This window comes from Orycteropus afer, unplaced genomic scaffold (genome assembly GCF_000298275.1).
Source record: "Orycteropus afer afer isolate SDZICR_OR568_19922 unplaced genomic scaffold, OryAfe1.0 scaffold00006, whole genome shotgun sequence".
Lineage (NCBI taxonomy): Eukaryota > Metazoa > Chordata > Mammalia > Tubulidentata > Orycteropodidae > Orycteropus > Orycteropus afer.
Window position 1 is genome coordinate 13194923 of NW_006921593.1, and position 13073 is coordinate 13207995.

Consider the following 13073-nt stretch of genomic DNA (forward strand, 5'->3'; position numbering starts at 1 on the left):
GGGGCTGTCGAGTGGGTTCCGACTCAGGGACTAACAGGACGAATGTCCACAGTACGTGAGTCAGAGTCTCGCCATCCTCCCTGCGAAGGAGCATTCTGGCCGTACTTCTCCCAAGATGGAAGTTCTTCCTCCTCCCTCATTAACACAATCTCGCTGCCATCTAAGGTTCCTATCTAACTTTTGGAGTTCTCACTTTGAACCCAGAGAGACAGTTCTTCAAAAAACACAGTGCTCAAGGTAGACTTTTTTTTTTTTTTTTTTTACTAGTTAAGCTAAACTATGGTTTGGTTTTGAGAAGACTTCAGGGGTATATTTTTGGTTTAAAGTTTAAATCTTAGGGTAATAGTTTCAGGAGTTCATCCATCCTCCAGGGCTCCAAGAAATCTGGAGTCCATGACAATTGGGAATTCTGTTCTACATTTCCCCCTTTTGATCAGGATTTTCCTATGGAATCTCTGATCAAAATGTTCAGGAATGGTAGCCAGGCACCATCCAGTTCTGGCCTCATGGAAGCAGTGGTTCACGGCAGCAACTAGCCACACGTGGTTTCCTCATCCTCTTCCCAACTCTCCTTCTTCCTCTGTTGATCCAGGTGAACAGAGGCCCCTTGCTGTGCCTTGGATGATGGCTGGATGACCATTTGCAAGTTTTTAAGAGCTTGGGTACTGCACATATGATTAGGAGTTAGAACAGAAGCACTGAACACATTGCTAGGCCAATTACCTGGGATGTCCCATGAAAACAGGACCCTAAACCCCCAGAGCAAGGAACCAAATCTCCTGAGGTGTTTGGTTGTACAGAAGCAGCCTCAGCAGCGACTGTGTGTCTGTGTGTATTTGTGTGTCTCCGAGTATTTGTGCATCTGTGTGTGTCTGTGTATCTGTGTGTTATCACTGTAAATATATCTGTCACACTTTTCCCAGTTTGACTTTTTGTGGGCGTACCACTTACTGACAGCAAGTACAATCATCAGGTGTACAGCCCGCCCACGTCAGTGTGATTTTCCATCACTGTTATCGTCTGATTTCCTGACTGCTGCTCCCATGGGCAGCAGCTATGGATCCACACAAAATGAATTGTGACAACCTGTATTTTCTCCATTTGTTATGATGTTGCTTACTGGTCCAGTTGTGAGGATTTCAGTTTTGTGTTGAGGTGTAAGCCATACTGAAGACTGTAGACTTTGACCTTTATCAGTAAGCACTTCAAGTCCTCTTTGCTATCAGCAATATCAGAAGACTGGTTCTATACTGCGGCGGGATGGAGTCTGACCGGGAGGGGCCACAGGAACATTCTAGAATGACGATGGTATTCCCTATCTTTATGGGCATGATAGTTATATGGGTCTGTCACCTCACCGAAGTGTGTACTTTTGAACTGTGAATTTCACATAGGTAAACATTCTGTTGTCGTTGCCACTGGGCACTGTTCAGTCGGCCCTGACACATGGCAAAGTGGTTACGCAGGAGAACTGCTCCATAGGGTTTCTTGGTTGTAATCTTTGTAGAAAGTTTGCCAGGCCTTTCTTCTGTAGAGCAGCTGGGTGCATTAGAACAGCCAACCTTTAGGTTAGCAACTGAGTGCTTAACTACTATCCCACCCAGAGTCCCACGTGCATTACCTCATAATACAAACCGACTCCATAATGAACAGAATTTCAGATTCTTGTGGAATCTAGACTTTCTGGAGCCATTGAGGCTGGATGAAACCCAAAACTACTGCCCTGAGATGTCTTTAAACTTTAACCAAAAATATCACCTGAAATCTTCTTAAAACCAAATGGCAGTTTAGCTTAACAAAACACTGTCTGCCTTCAACAATGTGCTCTTTTGAGAACAGTCCTTATGGGATCAAACTGACCCCAGCAACTCAGGAGCCTGGATAGCAAGCTTGGAGGCAGCACAGAGTTTACATCAATGAGAAGGAACAACTCAGGAAAGGAGGCCGAGAATGGCTGCACAACTAGAAGAATGGAACCAATGTACTGAATTGGACAGGAAGAAGTTGTTGAATGGGGGTACGTTCTGCCATGTCTATTTTCAACAACAAAAATAAAATAAATTGTGTTATAAAAATGTTCCAGAGTGACACAAAGTTCCCAGAAGTTCGAGCACCCAGGCCACTTACCTCTCAGGACGGAATTCCTCTGGCTCGGGCCAGGACTCGGGATCACGGTGTAGAACGTAGGTGGGAACTATAACCACCATCCCCTTGGGGATGGTCACCCCCCTGAGCTCCACCGTCTTCTTGCAGACTCTCTCCAGACGGCCCACCAGAGGGAAGAGCCGGAGGGTCTCATTCACCACCATGTCCAGATACTCCATCTGCAAGAGGACCTCGTAGGTGGGCTCTGCCTGCAGGAGGAAAGCGTTCACTTAGTCTTTCACTTACCACGTTTTAAAATTTGGTGAAAATATGCACAGCGATACACCATGTCAACAATTCCTCCATGTACAACTCAGTGACAATCATCACGTTCTTCAGGCTCCACAGACGTTCTCCCTTCCTTCTCTGAATCGTTCCACCACCATTCACTCAGACTCACTGTCCTCTGAGCTGCTCTTCTAACCTTCCGAGTCATTGTTCTCAATTTGATCACACGTAGGTAATTCCTCACAACTTCATAATGCTCAAGGTAGCAAACTTTACCTAATAAGGGAACTATGGACTGCTAACCAGAAGGCTGGCGGTTCAAACCCATCAGCCACTCCTCAGAAGGAAGGCTGGGCAATCTACTTCCATAGATTAGACATTTTTCTGGCTGACTAGGGAGGTGGGAGCTCTGGTGGCATAGTGCCTAAGGCATTTGACTGCTAACCAGAAGGCTGGTGGTTCAAGCCTCGGAAAACCCAAGGAGGGGTCGCTATGAGTTGGGTCCGACTCCACGGCACTTAACAACAACAACAACATGGTTGTTCAAAGCTGATTTCAGGAGAAAGTTTTGGTTTAAGGTATAAAGTCTAACGATTATCTCAAGGTGATAGTTTCAAGATTTCATTAACTCTCAATGGCTCCAGAAAGTCTGACTTCCATTGAGAAGTTGAAATTCTTTTCCAATTTTTCTCCCTTTTGATCAGATTTCTTCTACAGAATCTTTGATCAAAATGATCAGCAACTGTAGCCAGGCACCATCCAGTTCTTCTGGTCTCATGACCAAGGGGCAGATGCTCATGGACATAACCAGATACACAATTCATTTCCTTCTCCTTTTCCTGACTCTCAGAAAGGTGTTTACCAGGTGGTGATGCTAAATGCTTAGGAAAATAAAGAATTCTGCTTGCCTGAGCCAATTAGATAATTATCTCTAGAGTACATGCTGTGAGCTTCAAACAGGATGGGACTGAAGGAGCCCACATCTCATTGGAGGTCACCATGTGCATACGAGCCAGTCTCTTCTACTGGGTAAAGAATGGTGGGTACAAGATGGTAGTCTACTCATTAGCATTCTTTCAGGGCTGGCCTAACTTTTACTTTCTCAGAACTCAGAGTTCTAATAGGCCACATCAGTATGAATTGGATATCCAGTGTCTATTCAATACCTCCTTGGGATGACTGACTCTACGTGGCCAAAACAAAATTCTGTGTCCCGCCAAATATGTTTCTGCCACTTCAGTTAATGTCTCTATTACCCCCTCACACTTCCTCAACCCCCAAACCTAGCAGTTGTCCTTGATTCTTTTTTTTTCTTTTTCATCTCACTGTCTCCAATCCATCAGCAAGACCCTTGGTTTGCCCCCCAAATCTCTCGATTCCAGCCACTTAACTTCTATCATTGTTCCCTTTCCCTGGACCACAGCACCCTCACTGGCTCCCTGAGTGCATTCCTTCCCCCTGTGCTCATCCAATCACATCACCCAAGGCTCAGAGGCCCTCAGAAGAATCTCAGTGCAGTGAGGTTAAAGCCCAGCCCCACTCCATGGTCTACAATGATCTACATGATCTAGTCCCCACCTACATGCCCACTCCCTCCCTCCCCACTGACTATACTCAAGTTACATTGGGCTCCTTCTGTGTCCTGGATTCACTAAGCTCGTTCCTGCCTCAGGCCTTTGTACTTCCTATCTCCTCTGCCCAGGACACTTTGTTGTCAGGCTGGCTTCTTCTCACTCCGATTTTCATTCACCTCCTCAGAGCCTCTTCCAGACACACTTGATCACAGCCCACCCCATCCCTACCACTTGTTGTCAACCCAACCGAACCCACTCCCACCATTTGATCTCTACTAAACCCACCCCCACCACTTGTTCTCAACCCAATCCCATACCACTTGATCTCAACCCAACCCACCCCCACCAACTGTTCTCAACCCAGCCCCCTACCACATGATCTCAACCACCACCCCACCATTTGATCTCAACCCAACCCACCCCCTACCACTTCATCTCAAAACTTCCACTTATTCTCATCCCAACCCACCCTACCACTTGTTCTCAACCCTACCCAACACCACCACTTTATCTCAACCCAATCCATCCCCCCAACCACAACTTGATCTCAACCACTCCCCACCCTCTTCCCTTTCCCCTGACCTGCTATCCTCTTCTATTTCATCACTGAATTTATCACCATCTGAATTTATCTTGCTCATGTATTGGTTTGCTTTTTCACTGCCTGTTGGCCTCCTCCCACCCAGAAGCAGCTATGTAACAAGCACAGGTAGCACACCCATGAAACTGTCCCCAGCCCCACCCATCACAACAGTAATGAGAGATCCTGGAAGCCACAGTCTTGGTCTAGCTTTTCACCACTATATCCTGGACACCTAGCATAACTATGGTCTGGTCTGTACTAGGTGTTCAAGAAGGAGTTGAATGCATGGAGGCCAGGCCACTTTGAAATATTATTTAATTCCAAAGCAACATAAATTATTCCACATTTCTATTCCCGCCTTCCTAATTAGCTCTTTGGAGGCAGGATTCGTATCATATCCTGTTCCTTTGCGATCCTGGAGTTAGCATCTGGTGGCAGATAACATATTCAGTGGCCCAAGGCCCTCAGCATCTCCCCTTCTGGGGACATTCTACAGTTTGGACTCAGACTTAAAATGTGAAAATAAGAAGCCAGGATTCTTGGCCTTATGGAGATCTCCAGGTCACATCACCTTGTTGGGCAAGGCACTGTCGATCTCCTCTTGAAGTTTTGCTTGCACCTGCAGGTGAGTGGCCAGGTTGTAAGCTATAAAGGTGAGGGCTGAGCTTGAGGTCTCATATCCAGCAAAAAGAAAGGTGACGGCTTGAGCGCAAATCTCCCGGTCTGTCAAAGCTTTGAGGGAAAAAGAAAATGGCACCATGAACAGGTGTACAGGCAACAGCCCACATTCTGGGTACCTGCCTGGACTCTGCACCTAGAGAGATGTAACCTTCTGGTATGTTCCTGTTTGGCCACAGGGTTTTCCCACCCCCCTTATTGTGAGATGCCAATGTGAGAACAAAGGAGCTGGGAAGCAGAAGCTCTGAGGAGCAACCATCCCACAAAGTTGACTCTGGAAGATGAGGGTGTGGTGAAGGCTCCTTCAAGAAGAGGGTCACAGAAAGAGATCAAAGGCTGACAGGATGCTGTGAGCTCCAGACTGGAGATGACGACAGCCAGCCTCCTCGTCTTACAGATGAGAAGGAAGACACCAGAGGCAAGAGGTGACCAGACAAGGTCACGTGAAGAAGCTGAGCCAGTCCTTTTAGTATGAGGTGTGTTCTTAACAGCTATCCTGAGCAATGCAGATGGTTAAGCGCGCAACTACTAGCTGAGGCACCTCAGAAGACAGGCCTGGCCATCTGCTTCTGAAAGGGCACAGCCTTGGAAATGCTGTGGAGCAATGTACCCTGCACACATAGGGTCACCAGCGAGTCGGAACCAACTCAACAGCAACAACGTTTCCAACAAAAGAAGCTGTGAGTGGACAGCAACACAAGTGACATGTTCTGGGAATTCCTAGCGGTCTCTTCCACGCAGGCTTGGAGAATGGCCTCCAGTCAGCTTGGAGGCAGGACCGACGACCTGCGATGTTACCTTTAGGGGGCTGGTTTGCCTTGCTGGATTCTGAGCTGACGGTGGCCTGCGAATCGATCATCAGCTGTAGAAAATCCACATGGTCCTGGACAGAGAGCCAGAGAGGGCAGAGGGTGAGAGAGAGAGGGACCCACTGGGCCACGACACGAGTCTTCAATGGCACTCTTGGCTCCCACGGGAAGAGAGGACATGGCTGTGGTTCCCAAGCTTTAGCCCACGTCACATCTGGGAACGTGTCTGAGCAAAAGCACAAGGCAGTCATCTCCTGCTCTTCTCTGCACCCCTCCATCCCTCCCCCCTCTCCCTTCATTTTCAGAGCCGGGCTCAGGCAAAAACACTAAAGTAAGAATACGAAATTGATACTTACGTCCAAATTATAGTTTGAGACTTAAGCATGGTTTTGAAAACTCAGAAGGCGTCACAGTGACTCATAATCCAAGATGCAAGGACGCATGTGTTGTGCTCGGGCTTTTGTGTGGTTCTTTCTTGTCCTTTCTCAAGGTTGCTTAGGTAGGTGAACCCACATTCTATGCACAATGCTGTGTTTTGGTCTTTTTCACAAGTATTAGGGTTGGGGCATTACTCCATGCCCTAAGAAGTGCTTCCACACATGGTTTATGGTCCCTGTAGGAGGGCCTGTGGGGGCAGTTCTGCTCTGTCCTCTAGGGGCGCTGTGTGTCAGAATCGACTCATGGCAATGGGTGTGGTTTGGGCTTTGTTTCCATGAAGACTGACAGCCTAGAAACCCTATGCGGCAGCTCTACTCTGTCCTCCAGGGATGCTGTGAGTTGGAATCCAATTGAGGCCAGCGGGTTGGCTTTTTCTTTTTTGGTGGAAGATTCCATCATATCCGTATGCCATCACTGGTATCACTCTTGTTTTGTTTCATTTTGCCAGTAATACTCTGAACCCAAAACCAAACTCAGTAATATCAAGCTGCTTGTGACTCATATCGATCCCCACTGGGTTCCCAAGGATGTCAATCTTTACCAAAGCAGACTGCCTCATCTGTCTTCCATGGAGCAGCTGGTGGGTTCAAAGCATCAACCTTCTGATTAGCAACTAAATGCCTTCGCCAGTATGCCAGAGCAAATGGAGTCACTTATGAAGGAGTGGAAGTTCTTTGGCAACACTCCAGTAAGCCAACAACCTCGAAAATCTTTTGCACACAGCTGATGGTTATATTGGAACAGATCAACAGACTTCTTTCAAGGTGAAGGGGTGAGAATCACTGCGATTTTTGATATACATTTTGCCTGTTTTCTAGAGTTTAACAACATGGATTCCAACTAAGGTGGCCATAACACTGCCCCTTACCAATGTCACTTATTGTTTTAAACTCTACCTTGATAGGAAATAAACCATGATCTCTTTTAATGCACATCCCAGGCTGTTAATAAGGCCTGTTTGCATTTCACTTCCTCTTTCAGGGACGTCTTGGTGTCAATCTTGTTGGTTCCCACTCGCTCTTTATAAGTTAAATCCGGTGACACGTCACTCGTTGTATTTGTTGCATTTGCCCAGCTTGATATTTGTGTTTTAATAAAGTAGATAAAGGTGCTCCTTTATTTTGTCTCTTCCCCCTCTAAGAGGCCATCTCTCCCTCTTCAGACCAGGAGTCCATATGCTGCCCTCTTCTTTCCCAGAAAAGGCCATGTTTGGTAACAAAACAGAACAAAACCCACAGCAGTTGCCATCAAGTTGGCTCTGACCCAGTCGCCCCTGAGTCACTTCTGTGTCGAGTAGACCTGTCTCCAGAGGGTTTCAATGGCTGTGATTTTGGAGAAACCCATCACCTGGCCTTTCATCTGAGGTGCCACTGCATGGATTTGAACCACCAGCCTTTTGGTTAGTAGCCCAGAGCTTAACCATTGTGCCACCAGAGCTCCTCCCTCACTTGGGTGGTTCCTAAAAATAAATCCATGTTGAGGTAGACTGGGGCAGTGGGGGAGCTTCATAGAATCTGGACCTGAGTTCAAATACCACCCCCACTGGCTTACGTACAAGTGTGGGCAGGTCGTATGATTTTCTGGGCAATGGATAAACTTGTGCAAGGGTCAATGTGGAGATGCAACGACATAACAATATGTGAATACACCCAGCAAAACACATGGGAACTCACTAAAGGTTTTTCCTTAATGAGATAGTTGTTCATTGGAGCATTATTTGTAAGATAAAAATAAACTAGAATCAAAAGAAGACTTGTAGAAATGTCTTCCTTGTATAATGGACTCTTACCCAGGTCTCATCATTATTTGCTGACGAATTGCTTCAGTTGCTCTCGAGTCAGTTCTGAGCATGGCGACCTCCTGTTTGTCAGAGTGAAACTGGGCCCCATGGGGTTTGCAAGGACCTTTCAGAAGTAGATTGGCAGGCCCTTCTTCCGAGGCACCCCTAAGTGGATTTGAACTGCCAACTTTTTGGTAACAGCTCAGTGCTTAATGTGTAAGGGCATGGGAAAATGCCACAAGAAGTTCTTTCTTCTCTTCTAATGAGATACAAGAAGCTCTGGTAGCATAGTGCCTAAGGCACCTGACTGCTAATCAGAAGGGTGGCAGTTCCAACTCACCAGCCACTCCTCGGAAGGAAGATGGGGCAATCTACTTCTGTAGTGATACCGCTTCGGAAAGCCAAGGAGGGGTTGCAATGAGTCGGGGCCGACTCGATGGCACATAACAACAACAACAACAAGATACAAATGACTGGGAAGGGCTTAATGGATGACTCCATCAAAGGATGTGTAAATAACGGACCACTGTGTAAGTCTAGAGAAGGACTCTTGAGCAGTAAGGGACAGGAATCAGTGACAGGCTGGGATGCAGATTCGTCAATGGAATCTCCCAGTTCTTGGATTACTGCTCTCTGAGAGAACACTGAATGACATCACAGGCACCCACAAAAACTGACCCTCACAACCCAACCCACCCTACAGCCAAGTGCTTCTGTTCTCGCACACAACACCCCCTCTCCGTGCTCTTGTCAAAATCTGACAATGAGAGAATGTGGGGCCAACACATGGCCATTTCTCTCTACCAACACGATTAGCCCAGGAAACACTGCATTGAGTGATGCTAAGCGACCAGGGAGCTCACTTGTCAGGCTTCAACCTCGTCTGCGACAAGGCTTTGGAAAATCACAAGTTGAACCTGTCTCCTCAGTCTTCCTGGTACCACCTGCTGCCTTTCCATCTGGTACCAGTAGAGGGGCACAGTCCACCTGGCCGCCATCTTGTCTCGATCTTCGTTGACAACAAAACCTTTCCAATTAAAGGGGCAGGGATAGTGTCCACTCGTTTTGGGCTCAATCTAACATCATCCTAACCCTCTAACAATCTGACCACCCCAACTCAGTGTCCCGCTTCTCTGCTTCTTGGCCTGCTGCCCCTGGATTGGGATCTCAGGCCACTGGGATTCTGCCTGGATCATTAGCATTTAGGTTCAGTTCTAGGGATTTACATGGGCTGGAAGCCAAGAGCTCACCCCAGCCGTGCGTAGTTTCAGTTGTGCAGGTATGAAAGCCACCCAGGCAGCAGTGCCCCAGTGACCTCAGTGTGGGCCTGGATAATGCTATGGGAGCCTGGTAGGGCTTACCCTGCATCCACTCCTTTGCCATTCCTTCTTAATACGCTTGATCACATTCACAAGGAAGTCCATCTGCTTCCGGGGAAATAAAGTCACATTCATGCTTTCCAGCAGTGGCACAAAGAAAGGGAATATCACTGGGGAGGGGTAGGAAAACAACAGTTAGGCTCCAAGCAGGACCAGGGAAAAATCTAACCCTGAAGGGACCCATGGGACGTTGGGTGCAGAGGCTATTAGGGATGTGAGAAGTCGGAAACCACCCTCACCCCAAAAAGAACAGGACCTGGGTGGCTGTGCACGGCTGCCATCAGTTGTGTACTTAGGGCTCGCTCTGTGTCAAGGGCTTCATATGCACCTCCTCAGTCAGCGCCTCCCAGTCTCAGAGGTCATTTCCCTAATTATACCCATTTCACAGATGAGGAAACAGGCGAGAACTTGCCCAAGGTTACAGGGTGAGCAACGGGCACTCTGGGACTCATGCCCAGCCTGGATGAGGCCAGAGTCCACCCTGGAGCACTGGGCCTCCTATGGCCTCTCCCACATGTTGCCTGTAAGCACAATTCCCACGTCCACAACTGACCAGAATGTCAAGGTGTCTGGGCCTACGTAGGGTGCTGGCAAGGTGGGAATGTGGGCCAACACGAAAACGCTCTGGAGTAAACAGATCTGTCAGCACAAACATAATACCAATGAAATGCCTCCCCTCTATCCTACCCACCTCCTCGCTCACCAGAGAACAGCGTCTCCTAGAAACAGAACAGCTACACTCTTCTGCACCTGCAGGGATGCAGAGCAAGCCGAGCAGGATGGGAAGTCTTCAAGACTTCTCTCTACGTCAGCTTTATTTCACCCTTTAAATGGATCTACTTGGGGCATATATTATCACGTATATATTAGTGTGGTCTCACCAATAAATAAATACATTTGTGACACGCTCAAAATGCTGTTGGTCATATGGGTATGCAGCCAAAGGGCTTGGAGACACTGGACTATGCTGGGCTTGTGTATTGAAGATTTGCTCTATTGTAAAAATATTTTAAATCTATTCTTGCAAAACTATGCTGTCATAAGTGGAGATTTTTTCTAGTGATTTGGACACTCTACTGGGTGTATTCATAACCTCCCACACTCCTTAGCTCACTGGGCCCTCTCAGTGATGCCCTTGGTGGGGCTGTGGAAGGCAAGCTGCTGGGAAATGTGGCAAGTTCAAAGATGGCCAAGGACCACAGCTGAGAGTATGATATTGCATGCTGATGGGGGAGGAGGTCTCTGTACCTATGAGGATCATCAAAGGGCTCAGAACACTGAAGGAGATCAGCTTCTTAAGTTGGTGGAGAACAATATCATCTGGGTTATTGATGGATTCAGTGTGGATACCAAAGAAAGTGCTGGTGATGACATCCAGAGTGTAGGCTCCAAAAATCCTGGGTTGGAAAAGATGAGATAAAAAATATAAGGAAATCGGGAATTCAGGCAAGATGATAGAAAAAGAAGACAAGCTACACAGTCCCCCTACAACAGAGAAACGAGAAACCAATTGAAAGAGATACAGAAGACAATCCTGGAACATTGAGCTTTGAAGGTAAGGATAAAGAAGTAGATTAAATACTGACTAACTACAGGAGGAAAATAGCAAGTACGTAGACAAACAGAGCTGTGAACTGTCCCCTGGCCTGACAGCACAGCCAGATTGAATGTGTGCAAGCAGTATTCTGATCCTGGCAGCAACCTGATAATCGGCTCTGCTCACCAAGGACTGCAAGGGCAACCACACTGGTGGCTGACATCCAGAAAGCCCCAGCCACTGAGCAAGGGCCACCAGCTGCTTCTGCACCAACTGATCAGCAATAGATGGTGGCCAATGCCAGCCCAACCCACCCTCCACTGCTCTCCATGAACATCTAATGGAGACCTGTGCACAATTTTTTGTCCTTTGTCACACCCACCAGGAGACAAGTGGTGAATGCCTAAGTGTTGCCAGACTAGAAAACAGAGTAGAATGCCAGCCCTGCTCGCTCAGATATAACAAAATGAAATTAAGTGGGGGGAAAAAAAGGCAAATCACAGCACCACAGAATCACAAACAACATGTGAATACAACAACATCACAGTGTTTTGGAGACAACTGGCAATCTCAGTTCACAAAGAACCAAGATAAATTCGTACAAACAAGGGCCTAGGATACAGACCCAGAAACCTCCCAGGGGAAGAAGTGGCCTTGGAACCATCTAATAAGGAATCAAAAGAATTATAGGTGGGTACCTTCAAGGGATTGAGAGATTGATCAAGGAAAACACAGACAAAACTCTAGAACAATTTAGGAACACCATACAAGAACAAACTGCTCCCTGTTTCTTTGGTCTCTCCAGGAAGCCAGCCCAGCCTTTGCTCTGTTACAGCAAGTCCTACATCTCCCCCAATCAGTGCCTGAAGGCAGCCCACTCCCCCAGGAAGCCTCCTCCCCAAAGGCACTCAGTTTTCCGTGGGCCGACAAGCCCAATGTTCTGTCTCGTGCGAGCCTCCTGGCTCTGCTGCCACCATCTCTCTGCCAGGCTCTCTGCTACGGTCTCAGTGTAGGGATCTCAGTTCCAAGGATGTGCTCCACTCCTGCTTCCACATTTTAAGTATCTGTTAGAGTAGTACCCCATTCCTGGTACCAAATTCTGCCTCGGTTCTCTAGTGCTGCTGTAATAGAAATGCCGTGCATGGATGGCTTTAACAAACAGGAATTCATTCTCTTACACTTTAGAGACTAGAAGTCCATATTCAGAGTGTCAGCTCTGGGGCTGGTTGGCGGCCCCTCCACCTTGGGCTTCCTCTCTGCCTCCTGTTCCAGGCCCACTGGAGAGGGAGGCTTCTTCTGGCTCGTGCAGCTGCTGGCTTCTGAGGTGAGGATTACGAACCCAAGGTTGGAAGATAAAATGGCACAATCTCAAGATCAGCAGGCCACGGGTTCAAGTCCAGGAACTGGAGATGAAGGCTCAGAGAAACGCAGGATCCAAACGTTCCAACAGCTAGAGTCTCAAAGCTCCTCCTTCTATACTGGAAGCAGGCTACACCCTGAAGGTAACTACTTCACTGCTCATTGCAAAGTCCACCCTGCAGGTAATTACAATCCCATCATGGGGAATAACTACATCCAGTTGCCCAGCCACTGAAAAGCACAGCCCAGCCAAGTTGATATGCAACCTTAACTACTACTAGGATTTCCTGGGCTGACATCTTTATGGGAACAGATTGCCAGGTCTTTTCCCTCACAGAGCCACTGGGTGGGTATGAACCTCCAACCTTTCTGTTAGCAGTGGGCACTTTAACCACTGTTCCACCATGGCTCCTTCGCAGGTGAGTACACGTGTAGGAACTCCCCAAACCGCGCACGTAAGCTTGCGTAGTTGTCATTCTGACATTATTCTCTGGATGCCAGACCTACACCTCTGCACACACCTGTGTCTGGTCACTGTCCCCCTTCCCTCCCAGCCCGTCGCC

The 13073-nt window shown here is 47.7% G+C and overlaps 1 protein-coding gene across 1 annotated transcript in view; it reads right to left on the reverse strand.

Moving 5' to 3' along the window:
* The window catches only part of LOC103198692 (cytochrome P450 3A24-like), a 35649-nt gene that overhangs the window by 10955 nt on the left and 11621 nt on the right, over positions 1 to 13073 (reverse strand). Inside the window, 5 exon segments of the mRNA XM_007942880.1 lie at positions 2128 to 2354; positions 5102 to 5262; positions 6007 to 6091; positions 9597 to 9724; positions 10863 to 11011. Coding sequence (XP_007941071.1) covers positions 2128 to 2354; positions 5102 to 5262; positions 6007 to 6091; positions 9597 to 9724; positions 10863 to 11011 — 750 coding nt within the window.